The sequence below is a fragment of the Nelusetta ayraudi genome, unplaced genomic scaffold (genome assembly GCF_046127955.1).
Source record: "Nelusetta ayraudi isolate G7.1 ecotype Tasmania unplaced genomic scaffold, CSIRO-AGI_Nayr_v1 ptg000011l, whole genome shotgun sequence".
Lineage (NCBI taxonomy): Eukaryota > Metazoa > Chordata > Actinopteri > Tetraodontiformes > Monacanthidae > Nelusetta > Nelusetta ayraudi.
In genome coordinates, this window is record NW_027466061.1 from 25,700,826 (window position 1) to 25,720,393 (window position 19,568).

Genomic DNA, 19,568 nt, shown 5'->3' on the forward strand with positions numbered 1-19,568 from the left:
GTGTGTGTGTGTGTGTGTGTGTGTCATCTGTTCCTGAAGTATGAGACCAGTAGATGGGAACAAAACAGATGTTGTTGACATTAGTGACTGAAACAAACTTGTGGCACAATATGAGATCACAACATTATTCTGTAATCCACAACAACATTTCTGTTTGTACAACACTGGCACTCGTTAAGGTGCATTTGTAAAGTGAAAGATTTTTTTAAACCTCTAAAATCCACACTTCAGACTGGAGAGGGCACGCACACACACACACACACACACACACACACACACACACACACACACACACACACACACACACACACACACACACACACACACACACACACACACACACACACACACACACACACAGTGTTGTTGACTCACCATGTCCACCAGAGCCACATACATGAAGAACCCGGCCGTGAGGGCAAAGATCCACGTGGATATGTTATCAGCATAGTGTCCAATCAGGATGCCCGTTATCATGCCCAGGTAGGCCATCATGGCCGACAGCACATTGTAGAGGATGGCCTGGCGCACTGTCATACCGGCCTTTAGCAGCACCGCAAAGTCACCTGGGACAACACACAACAAGGTCAGACGATCAAAAGTACTTTTGTTGCAACATTTTTTGACTTGGTTAGCTTTGGCGCCTCCAGGCTGCCGTAGACGGCCTCCCGCAGCGGCTGAGCCTCTCACCCAACTCGTGTGGCAGCTCGTGGCAGAAAACAGCCACAGACGTGCTGAGTCCGCTGGACAGACCCTCAGTGAAGGCAGCACCTGCGGACGCATAATAAAGGCTGTTAGAAACAGCTAGCTTAGCCTCGCCTAGCCTAGCCTTCTCATCCTCCGTAAGAATGTAAGATGAATGCGTTAGAGTTGCTCTGTCTTTCCCCCTCTCCCCTCCTGCCCTTCACCCAGGTCCCTTTCCATTCTCTCTTTCACTCCCTGCCCCTCCCTCAACATTAATAGAATTAAACATAATAAAATCATTCAACAGGTAGTTGCTGAGCCAACCTGTGTGACACACTCTCGGCTCACAAGCTCTACCTTTGAGAATAAATCTGTCAGCCATCACATTCAGAGCCATTTCTGCTTGTCATTATGGCCAAGACAGGAAAAAAAGACAAAGAAAGGATGTATGTACAGCCCAGTTTACTCGGGTCTGGCTAGCATTAGCGCGCAAACCGACCCACCGATGGCGAGGCCGTCGCTGAAGTTGTGCAGGCCGTCCCCCATGATGACCATCCAGGCCAGCGTGGCCACGCCCGCCTGCTGGAAGTGCTGCTCCGAGTAGGAGTGTGAGTGGCTGTGCGGGTGGTGGTTCTGGGAGTGGTGGTGGTGCAGGATGTGGTGGTAGTCGTGGTGGTGGTGGTGCATGCTGTCTGCCTGGCCCACCGTGTCGTGGAAGTGGGAGTGGCACTTGTTCTCGCAGTCCTCGGCCGTGTACGCCGCCGCCCCCGAGGAGCCGCCGTAGGACTGCGGCGAGACGACCGACACCTGCGGCGCCAGCATCACCTGCTCCTCCTCGGCCACGCCTCCGTTGGGCTCGGCGTCTGCAAGGGGGACAACGGGATTAGTGCACTTTCCGGTATTCGACCACCTCACGGGGAGCAGCTGGATCGAGGCCGCTTCAAGGACCGTGGGATTTCTCTGCGTTTCACCTTCGACGGGCTTCAGGTCGCTCTCCTCCAGCGCCGGCTGCTTCTCCAGGTCCGCGTCTTCGTTCTTCTTCTGGAGCTGTCGCACACAGTGTCGCCGTTAACGCTCCACGTTTGAGCTTCACACACATCGTGAACAGCTTCATTCATCCATCAATTCTCTGTTTTTCTCCTCTGCACAAAGTAGGAAGACGCGGAGACAAAAGAGGGGAAGGAGGAGACTAAATGCAAACCTTCTGCTTCTTGTCCTTGTACATCTTGCCGAGAGTCAGGAAGTGTTCAATCAGGAACATGACGTAGACTCCGCTCAGCGCCGTCAGGCCTTTCCACACGCCGTCCAGGTCCTCCTCGTGTTCCTCGTGCTCCGTGTGGAAGACCGGCCCCTCCGTGTCGCCCGACTCTTCGTGGTGGTGGTGGTGGTGGTGGCCTCCCTGAGCCTGCAGCCAGCACATGCAAACAAACCGGCTCAGTGGTCTAGTGGTAGAGGGCCTGCCCCGAGACTGGGAGGCTGTAGGGTCGATCCCTAGACGATTGGATCCCACCAAAGGCCTCCCCGCTTGGTACTGGTGATGGATTTGGGGGGTTAGATCACCTCATGACTGGTGGGCGCGGCGCTGCTGCTCAACCGCCCCCTCAGGTGGGCCAAATACATCATGAAATCACTGAGACCTTTAACTTAAGTCTTCAAGTCCCGCAGACTCTGAATGCACCACAGAGACCCCCCCCCCCCGCTGACTCACGTGTGGGATGAGGTGCAGGAAGGCGTCGCCGCTCAGCGTGCCCACAGCCAGGGCGACCAGGAAGCAGAGCAGGAACTTGAAGAAGACGCGGCCCATCAGGGGGATGAGGACCACGCCCAGCAGCGACAGCAGGCTGATGACGGTGATGGAGACGAAGCCGCCCACCCAGGCTGTAAACGCACACATACAGAGCGGCCGTCAGCGACACCGACAACAGCGAGGCGGCATCACCTCGCAGCGCACGCCGCCTCACCAATGGCGACGCTTCTGCTGCTGTCCCCATCGGTGTGCCTGCCGTGGTCCTGGTGCGTGTCGTTGTGGTCGCCGTGCTCGTTGTGGTCGCCGTGGTGATGATGCTCGTGTTTGGGATCTGGAAATGGGAAGCGTTCACAGTCGGTCTTTGTGTCTCCACTTGTCAGTCAGGTCACTACGTCCCCTCCCAGGACACCGAACCTCTCTGACCGTCGTGTCCCTCGGCGTTCTCGTGATGGATGCAGGCTCCGCCCTCGATCTGGTGCAGGAGGGCGGGGCAGAGGATGCTGAAGTCGCTGGCGCTCATGCCCCCACCCTGGGACATTCCATGTGAGGAGAGGAGGGTGGAGGCGCTGAGACACTGGGGATCAGAGCACAAGCAGGTGTTTTAGAATAGAATAGAGTCTTTATTAATCCCCCAGTCGGGAAATTTGCATAAGAACGAAAGCAAGAAGAACAAGAAGATGTTTAACACCACAGGGGACCAAGGGACACTCTTACCTCTGCAGACTCAGTGCTGTGGGTGGAGTCACTGTCGTGGTCGTGGTCATGACCAGCGTCGTGGCTATGATCGTGATCGTGACCGTGGTCGTGGTCATGATCGTGACCAGCGTCGTGGCTATGATCGTGACCGTGGTCGTGATCGTGGTCGTGATCGTGGTCGTGATCGTGGCTATGATCATGATCGTGACCGTGGTCGTGGTCATGACCGTGACCAGCGTCGTGGCTATGATCGTGACCGTGGTCGTGATCATGACCAGCGTCGTGGCTATGATCGTGACCGTGGTCGTGATCATGACCAGCGTCGTGGCTATGATCGTGACCGTGGTCGTGATCGTGACCAGCGTCGTGGCTATGATCGTGACCGTGGTCGTGATTGTGACCAGCGTCGTGGTTATGATCGTGATCGTGATCGTCGCTATGATCATGGTCATGGCTGTGGTTGTGCTGATCAATCGCCTGTGTCTGGCTCAGGGTGGGTGCAGAGGTTTGGTTGGTGTCTCCTCCGCCACCCACGTCCGGCTTCACCAACAGCTGGGCGCCATACGGCGCCGCGCCAAGCTGCAGGATGGGCCAGCTGTCCTGCTCCTTGGCGTGGCCTTGGTGGTGGTGGTGGTGGTGGTGGTGATGATGAGATTCGTGGTCGTGGTGGCCTGGCTGCTCGTGATGTTGCACCCTGATGGTCCTGATGCGATCCAGACCGACCTTCTGCAGGAGACGCTTCAGGCCGTCCAATGAGATGGTTCCATTTTCGCCATATCTGAAACATCAGACAGTGAGTGGAGGAAAGTCACTCCTTCCATCTGACAATGTGTTCAAAGGACAGTGAATGGCGTGAAGCTGTCAAACTGGAGGAGGGGAATCAAAAAAGAAATGACGAGAGCTCTAAGGTTTGAAAATCACAGGAAGTGCACCAGCTCACCTGTGGAACAGCGCCTCCAGGTGTTGCCTCTGGCTCAGCTCAGCCTTCTGCGAGTCCAACACAGCCGACAGCGAAGGCACAGAGCCGCCCGCGTCTGCGGCCGACGTGCTGCAGTCCGACGGCCCCGCCTCCACGAGCGAGGTCATGGCGAGGAGGAACACCACGGGCAGGATGCCTTCACCACTCCTCCTCTTCCTTTTCTCCTCCACTGCCATCATCATCGCTTGGTCTCTACCCATGAAACAAAACAATACTTTGAATATTAGGTGATATTTCAATATTTATTTCCCAGATTTTTAAGACAAAACTTCCGAAAAGCTGCTTCCATTAGTTCAGGCATGGGGAAACTACTGTGGAGGGGCGGTCAAACTTTTTACTCCGGCCCCGCCCAACCTGAAGAAACATATCCATAGCCAGTAAGTTATAAAAAGTCTGTATTTCATCCATTTTTTCAGTTTAAAGAGTAATTTCAATAAAGAGCTAAATCCCACGGGGCTTCAAAGACACATATCTTGTTGTAACTTTGCTTTTATTCATTTTCAGTTGACATTAAAGCATATTTTCTACACATCCCATTATATATTTTTGTTTCTCCTATAAGGTGGGTCACCAAAACACTCCGTCCATTTCCTCCTGCTCCGGCCCCTCTGTCCAATTATACAACCTATTGTGGCCCCACCAGTTGAAAGGTGTGCCCACCCCTGCACTAGTTGTTCAAGACGGGCGCTTTAATGTAAATGGAAGGAGCCTGATCAAAAAAAAAAAAATCAGCATGAGCTCATGACATATGAGCAGCTAATAATGGAGAAATGTCACATCTCACCATCTGTGGGCAAGAAGTGGTCACAAGATGATGCAACTATCCAAGACCATTGCGTTCCACTCATGCGTTTCACTGAGCAGGTTTTTTTTTTAAAGTTGCGTAACACAGAATGGACAGACAAAAGAGATAAATACAACTGGACAGATTCTCTCCACCGTAGCTATCAAATATTTAAAGTAATGAGTCAAATATTTACGGGGCGATATAATAATCTTCTTTATTATCAGACATGCTATTATCTATAGTGACATATATCACATGATTATCGAAGCAAATCTCTCCCGGTCTCTACTCACTGCTGCTGCATTAATGTCAAGTAACAATAATGCCGCGGATTGGGAGTTTCAAGGAGATTATAATAATCTCATCAATGTAAGGAGCCGTTTGAACATGAGGGTTTGAAGTTCATTCTGACAGATTACTGCTATTAACACAATGATGGAGCAGCCGGGTTACATGGTGGCGGCCAACGGACGTTTGCACACTAAACACATTCATCTACAGTCATTTTGGATTCGCATCAACTGTACAAACACTAATTAGAGCTTCCGGTATCCACTGAGGAATAATATCACAGAAACCAGTTATTATAGTTTTATATTAAAAAAAAAGAAAAAAAAAGAAAAAAAAAAGAAAGAAAGAAAGAAAGAAAGAAAGAAAGAAAGTGGGAAACGGTGACGGGGAAACTACAGAAGTTGCGCAAGGTGATAAAAGTTAGGCCTAATCACAGGGCCGCCCTTCAGTAAAGTACTTAATCAAGGAAGAGACTCGTTTCGACAGGAGCCTGAAGGACCTTGTGGCCAATGAGGACCGCGCTTCGTACTTGTGTGTTTTCTGAGTCTCGTCACGAATGAAGTACAGAACAATCTTCGCAGAAGTAGAAAGCATGCTTTGGTTTAAAGGGATTTTTATACCAGGAACCCATCACAGAGCCTCGAAAGTCCCTACTCGTAAACGGATGTTAAAATGACTAATGTTTTCAATGGGCTTTGGTTCGCGACTCGTCCGAAACTGGCCGCAGGTTCACGGAAGGCGGCCGTGTAGCTTTTAACACCAGGAAGCACCACTGTCGGGAACAAGCGGCGCTTTCATCGACGAAGGGAAACTGTTTAATATCAGTCGGCGCTAACTCCCGACAACTCGGCTTGAGCTAGCTTAGCGTGCTAGCGGCGGTTATCCCGTTAAACTTGTCGGAGGAAGCTGGCAGACGGCAGCATCACCCCGCCGGCCTGAGCTCGGGCCTCGTGATGCCGCCACGGCTCGGCCCAGCATTGCAGCCGAACCCGAACCCCAAGTGTCCGACACCGGGCATCCAGCCGAGCGTGACAGGCGCAATATATGCACACACACTCAGAGGAGGTAAACAGTAACACGTTGGGTTTGTGCGCTCTGCACCAGTCCGGTGCCGTGTGCACAAAGGCAGCAAACCCGGAAACAGAAGCGTGGCGCTGCCGCCGCCGTGCGGAGCGAACGCGTTTCGTCCTCTTCGGGTCCACAACAGTTACATTAGCCGCTGGAATAACTGGAAAAATGACTCACGGTAGTTGGACTTGCCGTTTCAACACCCCCTGGCTGGTTTGCGGACTATCTTCTCCGGCTGTCGCTCGGATTCTTCTCGGTCTGGGAAGTGAGATGAGTAGAAGAGGTGCGTGCCGCATTCACTGTCTATCGGAAATAAGATGGAGGCAGCGTCACAAATTTCCAGACGCTCATTTCTGGACCAATGGCACAGATGTATCAATGGCATTGATTAGCGTCCGTTACGGTTTGAATGACAATCTGCCTACGGACTACGGTCTTTATACTCGGTTTGATTGTGTCTGTTTTGTATTCTATCACGTAAAGATGTACGGTTTGTACTGAACTGATTTCATTGGCAGGGCGTGAAGGCAGCACAGCAGGGCCTCTCTAAGCAGGAGCCGTGAAGGAGAGCGGAATGGACATTAATTTAGCCGTACACCGCGTGACTGGACGTTCCGTGGGAAAGTGGAGGAGTCGCTAACGGACCCTCGTCTCCACAGACAGAGCTGGTGAAGGAGGTTTAGTCTGAACAAAACATTTTTTCATACACGAAGAGTGCCCCGATAATAATGATTATGATCGCATATTGTATTTACTGATTTTTATTTGAGTAAAATTTCCTGCTTGTTGATGAGCTTCCGGCCTTCATATAAAATTGATCATTTAGGATTTTATTTATTAATTTGACAGGGACAATGCAGTCAAACATAGTTACAGGCTTGTACCTGATGTGATGTGTGTTTATAGTGTTTATAACTAATGCTATAAACTGTTAATTACAGGTTTGTGTTGGGTTTCCCCCCCAAAATTACAAACTGAGTGCCATCACTTCATTTTGGGAGAAACATATTGAATTAAGTAAATAAAGGTGCAACTTGATTTTTTTTTCCTTCTTTTTTTTTTTTTTTTTTTTTTACAAATAAATCTGGTATCTTCAGGAGCAATTCTGAAACCAAACCAAACGCCTTTGTGCCTCACCTTTGTGTGTTTTCAGTGGGACTATGCCCCGTCCTAAAACGATGAACCCAAAATGTTCTCAGAAATCCCACACAGGGCACCAGCAGCGAAACCCACCTTCAAAACTAGCATGCTCTGTTTGTGTTTTACATTCTGAGAGCAGCAGGAAGCAGCTTCGCCTCCTTCAGCAGGTAGAAGCTCATCCACTGGAGCAGCGTAGAGTACGCACTGAAAACGTCTTCTCAGCCGTTTGAACTGGGGTTATTAATGTGTATTCTAAATGTGGTGTCAATGAGTTGCTGCCTGCCGTCACTTTTTGCGGGTTTTATTTTTAGCTGCAGGCAATGTCTAAACCAGCGGTCACAAACACAAAGGACCACACGAGTCGCCTGAAAGATTGCACAACTCATTGAGTTGCGTCTCAATTTCAATTTTATCCAACCTCGTTAAGTCGTTGTTGTTATTGCTGTCATTGCAATAACGACAACTGTTATTGAGAACTCATTAACTTGATTAGTGTCTTCACATAGATGACTACCATTAATAATCGTATATAACTCATTGAGTGTGTTATTTCGGGAGCGTCTGGCAAACTGGTAGCCCTTCATGTGACTCAGGACACATGAATAGCTCTCAGTGCAAAAAAGGGTGGTGACTCCTGGTCTAAACTGGTATAAATGATATCATCTCACTCGTATGAGTTTGTAGATGAACAGCAATATCATAATGTGAAGAGTCTCCTGGCTTCACAGTCCAGTCAGTGTGTTCCTGTGTGTGTGTGTCTTGAGCCGCCTGACTGACTGTCTGTTGTCTTTTCCTCTCTCTCTCTCTCTCTCTCACACACACACACCCACCCACCCACACACACACACACACACACACACTGTGTAATCCTCAAGGGTGTGCAGGTTAGGGGAGGGGTCTGTGATCCTCCCACCCCACCCACTAGAACAATATTTCATTGTGGACACTGTGTCTGTTGGCTGTGTGTGTTTCTGGCTCAGCAAACTCTTGGTCTGCTTGTGTGAGCGTCCATCTGCCATCCATGAACTTCCCACTGGACAAAGTATTTACAGTCATGCAGGACCAGCTGCTGTTTCTCCAGATGTTGGTCTGACGGGTAGAACCAGGAGCCATGGCTGCAGCCGGTGCAGAGGAGTCTTCTGAGATGTTTTGTGTGGGCGGCAGTTAGAAAAGACACAGAGACACTGGTGTTCATAAGAAAAAGAAAACATTTCCTTTTTTTTTTTTTATTCTGGCAGGGACCAACAACACCCCCTCAGATTCTACATGCAATATATCAACAAGTCAAACACATTCTAGTCACATTTAGAGAAGTCACGGCTGCGATGGCAAGTAACAAGTGGGATCATGTTGCTCACGCTGACCTTTGACCTGATGGACCGGACGTGACTGAAAACCATAGTGGATACAGGAGAAACAAGGCCGTGAAGTCAAAGTGTGAACCCTGCCCTCACCACTACATGTCCACCACTACTGAAACGCAACACAGAAATGAGTCTCTGGTTACCAGCGCGCAAACATAAACAGAAGTCCGTGTAACATTGTTGAAACAGAGCCACGAGTGAACTTCTGCGGCCTCGCGGTAATATCAGTTGAACAGTCTCAGTACTCTAGTTCTGTTAGCAAGGTGGCCAACAGAATATCATTTGCGTGCCAGGAAACTAGGACGTGTTGGAAGGATTGAAGATGATGGTGGAAACGGAGAACGGCAACGTCGATGTTGACGTGGCGTCAGTGAACGCAACGTCAAACTCCCATCAGATACAGGAAATGCCGTGACAAAAACAGACTATATTTTACACGTAAAAAAAAAAAATCCACTGAGTGCCAATCCTCAACACCAGATTAATTCACCTCAGCTGCTGAAAGGAAATATAGTGGTTTTATTGTTTTCATGCTGGTGTGGACAAATCCTTCCTTGTCTTTACCGACAACTTAATGTCCACAGACGACTTTCTTCCTCTTTATAAAAAAAAAAAAAAAAAATGAGTGTTGACGACAGTGGAGTTGATGCATAGTTAATGTCTTGATTGATAAAAACATGTCCGCTGTGCTCAGCCAGAACCTTCTGACGCAGAAATAAATCAGCTGATTTTTGATGCAATCAAGCAGAAAACTTAAAACTTATTTGGCCTTCAAATTATTTGGAACAAAGACAATTGCTGGCCAATCAGACTGTTTACTGCCAGCTTAGTGGTGCTCAGTCAGGCTGGAAACAACCCAGATCGGCTCCTGTCAAGACGGATCTGACGGAATGATGAGAGGTTACTTTGGGAATGAAAGCATAATAAAGTGAACCACTGAAAGGGTTCATTAATCAACAAATGTGCAGATCTGCAGGAAGTGCAGCAGGTTTCAGAGCTACAATACAGCTTTTTGATGCGTCGCCCTTCCACAAATGTGAAACATAAAATATGAGAAAAGACACATCGACCTTTTCTAGCGGTAGATGAGAAACCTGGAGATCAGCCAGCAGAGCAACAGACCACAGCAGAAGAGTTGCTCCATCGGACGGCCTATAAAATCAGCCGACACACTCGCTTCCGGGGCCGTCCTCCCAGTCCACATTTTTAATGAAAGAGACACAAGAAAACATTCCAGCTTCCAAGTTTAAAAGCCCACAAACGTTGTTTCTCCAAGCTCAAAGTTGTTGTTTTTTTTTTTCCCCTAGTGTTACATTCTTTCTCTGGAGTCAGAACATCAAAATGTCCGTCAGGACCCTGTGGACTCCAAACACGGAGGAGGAGTCCAGGTTCTTCTCGTTAAAAAACATTAAGACTACACCACGGAACAGTTTTCACAAGTCATGCCGACGCACAGGAACTAGAAACCGACATCCAAAAACAAAGAGCTTGAGTAAAAACTACCAGAGAGGAAATCAGAATCCAGACAGTAACCTACGAGCTCGTTCAAGTTTCCGCGTGGAAGTTTGTTGCGGCCGCCTCGTCCCCTGACAAACGTGTCTCAAAACTCAACCTGCATTTGGTGATCAGCTGCATGGGAAAAAAGTCAAACTGTGACGGGAAATAAAGGGGAATTCTCAATAAATAACACATTCCAGAGGGGCCGACGCCCAATCGGGTACCAGTTGTGCATCTACAAAACATTCCAAACACCTCGATCTAAGCGGGCTGCTCCACAGGAGGTGGCCCCTCCCTCTGGGATTTTTGTCGTCGAAAAAAGGGGGGGAAAAAAGGAGGGAAAATAAGGCCCCGAATTGAGCGCTCTCACTCTGAGATGTTTCCCAGGAGTATTTAAATAAGAAATAAAAAAAGCGACTGTTAAAAAATGTTTCCCATCGCTGGCACGCCACCTCCCCACAAAAAAGAGAAGAAGAAGGAGAAGAAGAAGAAAAGCACAGCTATACCATCCTGGAATTTGTTTCCGAGGAAAAGTGTCCAAGGTTCTGTTTTTGTCGGCGCCCCCTGTTGTTTTTTGGACATTTCCTACAGAGACACAGAAATGCTGGTTTTAGATTTTGGAGCAGAAATACCTTGCCACTAACGCTTTTTACTTTCTTTTGTATTGTATTGTATTGTATTGTATTGTATTGTATTGTATTCTTTTGTATTCTTTTGTATTTTTCGTTTCGTAGCGACTAACAGACAACCAAAGCGACACGTTTTTCTATTTGTGTCGACTTAGAGTTTTGATTATTTTTTTTTTAGCCGCATTCGTGATACCGTGAAAGCGTCAGCCAGTCGACTCTGAAAGCGCTCGTTCTGCCAGTATTCTGTCCAATTTACCTCAGAACAACTTTAAGGTGCTATGTAGGGTCAGTAGTATAATTTGTCCAAATGACATCAGAAACTTTGTTCTAAGCATTCCAGACAAAAATTTCTTGTATGAGGTGAAACTCACTTCTCTCTGCCGGAAGCAATTTTTCCACATAAAATTGCATCGCGGTCGGTCTTGATGGCTTTAATGCGAAATCAATGGTCTGCAAATTTGGTGTAATTTATCCGCAACGCAGCAGGTGCGTAATGGCCTGAAGAGCGCCCTCTGGTGGTCAAATTACCATGGCACCCGAAACTGTGCTACCCCCCCCCACACACACACACACCCACCTCGTGATGCACATCACCACGGCGACGATGACGGCGATCTGGACGGCGCCGATGATGGCGGCGATAAGGACGTAGTGCAGCTTTTGGCCACTGGGGACGACGTAGAGGATGTTAAAGTCGTGGGGCTCGTCGCACAGGGAGCCTTTGTAGCCGGGGTCGCACCTAACACACACACACACACACACAGAACCCAACTCATTTAGCTTCTGTCACCTCAGAAGCAGAACAGCATTAACATCTGCGTTAGCTGCGTTAGCACGGGTTGGACTGCTCACACACCTGCAGGTGGGCGTGTTGTGCTTGATCTCACATTTCCCGTGAACGCAGCGGGTGGCGTAGCTGTCAGTGCAGGGGACGGGCATCCCGGCGTAGAATCCATCTCCGTGGTCCTGACCTTTGGTCTCTGAACAGACAGCAGAGTGCTGTTAGCTGCTGCTGCTGCTTCAGCGCAGCAAAGCTGTGTGTAGCCTTCACCCTGGCTCTGTGCCAATAGGCTCCACCCACCACCCCCTCCTGGGCAGGAGAGTGGACGGATGGCAGCTCTCTGAGCAGCAGGGGGCGCTCCAAAGAGGATCACACGTCGTGGGCAAAAGTCGTAGCCGCAGTATCACAAGGGCTCTGAGAGATTTTTCTTTGTACTTAGAATTTAGTGTTTGGTGGTAATGAGCAAGTGAAATATTTGAATGAAACAGCTTCTCACCGAGGACTTTAAAAGAACTGCTGTCGTCTTTCTTCCCACTTTTGTCTTTATCAGCTGTGAAGGACACACACAGTCAGGTAGGACAGTGAATGATGAGTCTCCGTGGATCAATAACCAGTAACTACAAACCCTGGCTTTTGTCACAAGAGATGTTTGCACCGTGTGCCAATAAAGTTTGGTTTGAATTAGATCAGGTGTGTGTGTGTGTGTATGTGTAGGTGAGGTGTTTCTCACCTGGACACCTGCCCAGGTGTTTGACGTCGATCTGCTCCTGCTTCATGCAGGACGCCTCCCGGACCAGACAGGGGTTGTTGTAGGAGTTGCCGTCGGTGGCGCAAACAGGGTTCTCGTTGTGGCCGCTGCAGTCGATGTTACATATACACCTGTGCGAGTGGGGAGAGAGAGAGGGAGCAGGGCGCCGGCGGTGAAAACAGGAAGTGGAAAACCGGCGCGTGCAGTCCGGCGCTCCGCCACACCCACCACACGTCCTCCGAGTCTTCGTCGCACTCTGCGCCGTATTTGCAGGTGCTGCACTTGGTGAACTTCTTGCCGACGTCAGAGCCCGAACCCTCATCGTCTGTCGGACAGAGAGGGAGGAAGTGAAACTGCTTCAGTGTCTTTGTTTGATATTGAGGTTTTAGTTTTGATACGAGTTCACCTTTTCTTTTCATAAAGTGTTTTTTTCTAAGGACTGAAATCACTATTTGTTCAGAGGCCGAAGCCCCAAAGAGGTCTCCGTTGGCCTCCTGCTGACTTGGTTTGCAAACAGTCAGCTCCTTCTTTTGTTCAACAACCAATTTTGGCGACAGTTTGATAAATCACAGCGTCCGGCTTGTAATTAAACACTGAAACTCCTTTTTCATTTGCACCATTTTATTTCAGCCACTGTGTTTCCACGTTTCTGAATTCAGACTCCACAATTTTCATCCTCGAGCGACACATTCAGACACACACACACACACACACACACACACACACACACACACACACACACACACACACACACACACACACACACACACACACACACTGCTCTCTTCTATCAGACACAGCCCAGTAGGTTTATGGGCCAAAAGGAAACCGAGCTGCACATCATCATCTTCCTATATTATTTCTATATTATTTTTTATTACTGGCATCATTTCACGCGATGCGTTTAGTGTCTGTTCCTGCCGCAGGAGTTACGAGAGGTACGGAGGAGATGAGGCGCAACAACCACAGACCCCAAAGAGCCGTCGGGATTATTCATAGACAAATGCCATGTTTCCCTGATTCCTTCACAGTCATTTTGTCATGCAAGAAAAACTGGGAGAAACCCATCTGCTTCACGGCAATAATGAAAATGCCGCCAGCCGTCTGAGCTGAACTCTTCACAGCGTTGACGTGAAGCGAGTTTTAGAGAAGGAAAAAAGTCGGCCAGCTCAGTCAAATGATGAGGAAGTGATGAAACACATGAGCGGGACTTGCTGATGGACATCTCCAGAATGAGCTCAGCATCAGATATTGTGCAAGTTTTCTTTTTTTAGCTGCTCAAGCGGTATTTTCTGTTAAATCTCACACGGTCACTTAATGGTCAGACAGAATCGGAGTCACGCTGAAACAGGAAGTTGACTGAAATCAAGAGGAAGCAGAGTAAGAAGAGGATGGACTCACCGTCTCCAGCGCCACCCCCAGAACCAGATCCCACATCTGTGAAGACACCAGAGGAACCAGTTATCCCCCCGACAACACACACCTTGCTCTCTTATACTGCAGGGGGCGCTGCAGGCTAATCTTTGGATAATGCCACTGTTGCGATATTACTATCTGTGGCCCAGGAGCGCCACGTCTGAATTAAAAATAATAAAAAATAAATAAAAAAAACAACAACTTATAACTACAAACTGCAGCTTTGGTGCTTGGTGGCGCCCCTACCAGGTGAGTTACAGGACAGGCAGGAGGTGGCTTGGAGTAGAGCGTCATTCTACTCCAGTCGTGGGCAAACTACGGCCAGGGAGCCACATGCGGCCTGTTAAGCTTTTTAATCCGACCCACCGAACTTGAAGAAATGATATTAATAGTAAGTAAGTCATAAAACAGCTGTATTTTGTAAATTTTTTCAGTTTTTTAGGAGTGAAGAGTTAAGTGTTTCAATAAATAGCTAAATACTGTGGGGCTTCACAGACAGATAAGACAGACAGTTTGTTGTTCATTTTCAATCGACATTACAGAATGAGTTTTCTACACGTGCCATGATATATTTTTTTCTCCTATGAGGTGGGTCACCAAAACACTCCATTCATCTGCTCCTGCTCCGACCCCTCTGTCATATTTTAGAACCGACTGAGAGGCGACTGAGCCGGAACAGGCCCTCAGCAGCCTCGGAAACTTTTTAATGACTTTTCATCTGCGGCTCCTAATTAAAATCGACGGCTGGATGATTAACGGCAGCGAAGGTGAGATGAGGTCAGGCAGAACCAGAACCCTACAGGGTTCTGTCACTTGATGGAGCCGTCAGCCAATCACAGCTGAGGACCTCTACGGGGGAAGCTCTTCGACGTTTGTCAGCTTTGACCCTCTGAGCCTGCCATAGCTAGCAGGCTGGCTGGTGGCCACAGGGTTGAGCCAGCGCTGACTTATGATGTCACACGACTCACCAGCGGAGCAGGGGCCCTCCGAGACTCGGGAGATGAGTCGCTGCTGTTTGCAGGACGCCTGGCGCCGGTAGCACTCGTTCTGGTAGGTGTCCCCGTTGGAGCCGCACACAGGGACGAAGTGTTTGTGGCACTGGAACACAAACACAGGGTTAACCAGGAGTCAAAGGAGTCAGACAGCCTCAGGAAAGTCAGGATGATTTCAGAGAGAGGGTCATCACACATCTGCAAACAAACATACAGCGCACAGTACTAAGTACATAGTACACAGTAATCAGTATACGCAACCTACACAGTATCCAAACTGACAGTAAACTGAAAGTTAGCAGGTGATTTTCGCAGTCAGGAATTTCCTTTTCATTTCAGTCTTGGTGCTAAGTTAATCCCAGCAAGGCTAAGCTAAGCTAAAAACACCTGCTGGCCTTTAGTGGCCGTAATGACAAAATTTTGAGCATGTAAAATTCTCACTGCCACCGAAAACTCAGCTGGATACAATGGGCCTCAAGCTGAGGACGAGGACAAATGAAAAGGTCCGTAGAACATTGGTTTCCCAGTTCATTATGAATGCAGCATGTTAGCAGTGATGCTCCGCCCCCTGGCTGCTCTCACCTGAAAGTGGCAGACGCATCTCAGCTGGGCGCCGTCGTCTCTGCAGACGCCCCCGTAGCGACAGGTGGAGTCATCACAAACCCTCAGGTCGCTCTTTCTCTCCGACACGTCTGCAAAAAACACACAGAGCAGACAAGTGTGTGAGTGTGTGTGTGTGAGTTGCTCTAGTTTCCTGTGTTTGGTGCTGCAGGGAGGTGAGCTGTACTCTGAAGCAGAGAGAAGTTCCAGCTTCCGTCGGGAGATTTGGGGCCACACGAGGGCGCTAGAGAGAGACGTTCCCTCCTGTGTTAGGACTGTGGTTGAAAATGCTCTTGTTCTTGTTGGTGTGAGTGCTCTGTGTTTTCCTTCTGGCCTGCTTTGCCTCTCTGTTTCCACCTTTTCTTAAAAGATGGGCAGGTGAGAGTTTGTAGTCTGATTTTGATTTTTTTGTTGTTGTTGTTGTTTTGGTGAGTAGTTATTTTGGCCACAATCAGAAAACACAATGTCAAAATATTATTTTACACATCTGTAAACAAACCATCCTGCCTCACCCTTCCTGAAGGGTCGGGTTCCTCTGTGTAGTCGGCGGCAGCGAACAATGAATCGCATTTTGGTGGGTTACTGGAGGAGCTTCCGGGCAGCCAAATGGCACCTGAGAGGAGTTTCCATCCACTTTGACATTTTTCTGTCAGAGCTAGAACTTCTTCTTCTTCTGTCTGCTTGCTTAGCTCTCATTCCAGGATCTTATTTTGTTCTCTTTTTTCTGGCAGCAAGCACCTCCTCCTAGCCTTTATTTCTGCTACGTTGCAAAGGGAGGGACGTTTGTCCGTGTTTATGCAGCAAATAAGCATATGAACCCTGCCCCCCCTCCCCCATTGCCTTCAGAAGTTGACATGGTGTCACTCAGCAGCCAGAACAATCGGCCTCATTTTCAATTCTGGGCACAGCTGAGAGCCTCCCCAGCCACTGACACCGCCCCCAGCAGTCGGCTCTCAACATTGCAGTTAGACGTAAGCAGGATTCAGATGCCTACAATCCAAAATGTGGAGTAATAGGAGTCATGAATTCTGTTCGATCTGTCAGCGAGAACCTGCTGAGCGACATTGAGAGAGGCGATCATGTGACTCACAGATTCATCCAGCTGCCTCAGAGACAGCATCATGTCAATATCGCCGCCACATGTCCTTCACCCAGCTTTAACAGTGGTGGTCAATGATAACCCTCCCCCACCTTTCCCTCTTTTTCTTCAAACCATTAAACTTACCGCCACTACTGGACAAATGAAGGTACTGCGCTGTGATCAAGCAAGACGATTTCTTACGTGTTGTTTTAGCGGAAGTTCCGCACACTCTGAAGATGTGAAAAGCAGAAGCTACCACAACCAATCCATCCTGAAATCTCTTCACTTGCTGATGAGTTTCACAGTTGACTGGTTTATTGAAGCCGTTTCTCAGACCCAGCGACTGGACCAACGCCAGCCACCACTGAAAACATCCAGCCGAAAGCCAAACAGCTGCTCTGAGACTCCAGGAAGTGGGAGCGCTCCACTTCCTGCCGCCTGACAAACAGCGCCTCTGCCCTCATCAAAGACAATTAAAGGCATCCGTCACCCTGCGGCGCAGCAGATAATTGTCCTGCCAAAAAGTGAGGGGTGGATAATTCCCTCCCAGCTGGAAGGAGACTGGAGCGCAGCCACTTTGGTCTCCGTCTCTCTGAGTCCAGTTCCACTGTTGCCAGTGCACTATAGTTCAGATAAACACATCCCATAGAATCTGAGCCAGCTGCTGTCTTTGACCTCCTGTTTCGGTGAAAGAAGACGACTTCAGGCGTCTTCACGGCTCTGGTGACTGTTTTTGGTAAATATGACTCCTTTAAACGCCTACACTCCTCGGAGCCTCTGTTATTCCCTATGCTCCCTGAAGGCATTGGCTATCTGGTTAAATTCCTCAGACTGCCACTGCTCTCTATCCACTTTTCTTAGTTGGTTTGAATGATTTGCAGTCGCAGTTTGACACGTGGCAAAGGTTTTCGTCTGTTAAAGTACTTATTTATTCATCCACTCAGTCCACCATCCCAGTATCAGTTCTGTGTCAGGCTGTTGGTCTATAGAGGCAAAGACTTGTAATTCCCCTGCCGAGCACCAGGTGGCAGTAGTCAGGGCCGACAGGTGACGATTCCTGAATAAAACAGCAACAGCAATCGATGCTCAGCGCGGCAGTTTCCAGTTCCCCTGTTTTTCAGGACGATGGAATCGCCAGGAGGATGCAAAGGGAGTCGATACGATCCGGAAGGAACGTAATGAGGAACCTTCGTACGCTCCGGGAGGGACATAAATGCAACATTCATCTTAATACACAATTAAAACGGACCAAAGACTGCAACTTGCTTGACAACTTGAAAACCAAACACAAACAGCTCCTGAGTTTGATTAGCATCTGAAAGCTAGCTACTATACCACAAGCTAACTTTGCTAGTTTTTAGGTATTAACATTCCTCAGTAATTGTGGTTCACGAAGGATAAAACGTGGCCTTTAAACATCTGTTCAGCAGAACATGCCGCTTGTGGCTGCAGTACCTTGAATGCCCACTGGACGCTGTCACTAGTTAGCACTTTGAACCATCCTTGTTGTTGACACTCTTTCCAGGCTACAATTTTAAGTATAACTCTAATAATAAATATTGATACCAGAGGATGAGAGCCGATCTGCGTTTAAACATTTCCCAAGATAAAACATTAACTTGGGCGCGTCAAACAGGGATAGAGGTTCACACAGTCAATTTGAAAGAGAGAGAGAGAGAGAAAAAAATGAAACCACAAAATGGAGGACAAAACAATCTGATGTCGTCTCAATCAAAGAAATGTGAATGAATTTCTTGTTTGCATTTTTGATTTATTCGTCTGATCTGTTGCTTTCAGTGGCCTGATTTTAATCCTGATTTAATTATATGTTTTGACAAATGAAGAGTATGTTTAGCCACTGAGATTAAAGTAAAAATCATGACAACAAGCCTGCATTACTAGGAAAAGATAACAGATTAACTATTGATTCACAACTGACCTGCAATCTCAGTTTAACCTGAGAGATTGCAAACATGACGCTGTCTTCAGCATTTGTGTTCATTATAATTGTGAATCCAGCTGAGTTCATTCAACACTGGCAGCAGCTTCCTTCTGTCAAGCAGGCGGAACCAGGTGGGAGATGATTAATATCAGCGCGTGAATATATAATTCCGGCGGGATGTGTTAACCCCAACCTGCAGCAGCACAACGGCCTTTTATTGATCCTCCTCCAATAACCGTCTTCCAGCCTCGGCATTGATCTCGGGCTACCAGGCGCCACAAGGCATGATGGGAATATTAATACCGCAGCCGCGTCATGCCCGCTTCCTCACCGGGAGGATGCTGCAGGTGCGGCAGCGGCTCCTACCTGTGCACTCCTTCCCTTTGCCTCTGCACTCGGCGCTCTGCGGGGCGTAGGACGCCTCGGCCTCCGGCAGGTGAAGCAGCGCGGCCAGCAGGCAGGCGGACAGCAGGAGCGGGACGAGCACCGGGCCCGACACCATGATGGAGACGGTGATGGCGGTGGTGATGGAACAGGTCCGCCCTCCAGACTAAAGGACCGGAGCTCGGCTGGGTCGAGGGCCGTGGGAGGAGACAGCGCGTCCCGCTGAGCAGCTGCTGCGACTCACGGAGCCTCGGACGAGCTCCGGTCCGCTCGCACGGGAGGCAGCATGTCCGCAGCCGAGGCTCCGCGTCCGGATGCTGGTGCGCGGCGGTGCGTGCTGAGCTCCGAGCGTGCGGTGGGCGGCTGACTGGCTGGCCGTGCGGCGGGATGCGGTGACGGAGCGGAGACGCGCACAGGCTGCATCCACAACAAAGAGATCCGGACTGAGGAGAGGACGCACACAGGCTGGTCACGTGACGTGACAGTACGCAAAAATCCAACCCACCCTTTGCCCCCCCGCCGACCGGATCCACGCCCCGCGCACGCGCACGCAGAGATCCCACCGCTAGATCACCCGTTTATATTTTATGTGAAAATATGATCGTCACTGAATAGTTCCCACAGGAAGCGAAAATCGAAAACAGAAAATCGGATATGGTTGTGGCATCGCAGGAGAGTCCGACCTTCATTACGTTGACATAATGACTTAAAGGGACAGTTCACCCCAAAATCTCCTCCTCCT

General features: G+C 49.0%; 2 protein-coding genes and 1 long non-coding RNA gene across 7 annotated transcripts in view; 1 reads left to right on the forward strand and 2 right to left on the reverse strand.

Moving 5' to 3' along the window:
- The window catches only part of slc39a6 (solute carrier family 39 member 6), a 37,942-nt gene that overhangs the window by 1,415 nt on the left and 16,959 nt on the right, over window positions 1–19,568 (reverse strand). The window contains exons 1-10 of one of the 5 annotated variants that reach the window (XM_076022228.1): window positions 4,068–4,658; window positions 3,281–3,905; window positions 3,146–3,178; window positions 2,846–3,005; window positions 2,646–2,762; window positions 2,393–2,562; window positions 1,886–2,089; window positions 1,188–1,731; window positions 691–771; window positions 376–566 (exon numbers count right to left, since the gene is read on the reverse strand). In XM_076022228.1, coding sequence (XP_075878343.1) covers window positions 376–566; window positions 691–771; window positions 1,188–1,731; window positions 1,886–2,089; window positions 2,393–2,562; window positions 2,646–2,762; window positions 2,846–3,005; window positions 3,146–3,178; window positions 3,281–3,905; window positions 4,068–4,306 — 2,364 coding nt within the window. In that variant the 5' untranslated portion in view covers window positions 4,307–4,658. Of the gene's footprint in view, window positions 1–375; window positions 567–690; window positions 772–1,187; window positions 1,732–1,885; window positions 2,090–2,392; window positions 2,563–2,645; window positions 2,763–2,845; window positions 3,006–3,145; window positions 3,906–4,067; window positions 4,659–19,568 lie in introns of those variants that run through there. The other 4 variants (XM_076022229.1, XM_076022227.1, XM_076022225.1 and 1 more) reach the window with 4 other exon arrangements.
- On the forward strand, window positions 6,289–7,040 carry LOC142885599 (uncharacterized). The gene is made up of 2 exons (XR_012926309.1): window positions 6,289–6,535; window positions 6,771–7,040. It is a non-coding gene; the product is annotated as an uncharacterized LOC142885599 (long non-coding RNA).
- tmeff1a (transmembrane protein with EGF-like and two follistatin-like domains 1a) lies at window positions 8,581–19,304 on the reverse strand. Its single transcript, XM_076022219.1, has 10 exons — window positions 18,809–19,304; window positions 15,402–15,511; window positions 14,796–14,925; window positions 13,813–13,848; window positions 12,640–12,736; window positions 12,394–12,542; window positions 12,160–12,213; window positions 11,739–11,862; window positions 11,460–11,621; window positions 8,581–10,838 (listed from the first exon to the last, which is right to left on the reverse strand). Exons 1-10 carry the CDS (start codon window positions 18,942–18,944, stop codon window positions 10,754–10,756), a joined length of 1,083 nt encoding a protein of 360 aa, XP_075878334.1. The 5' UTR covers window positions 18,945–19,304; the 3' UTR covers window positions 8,581–10,753.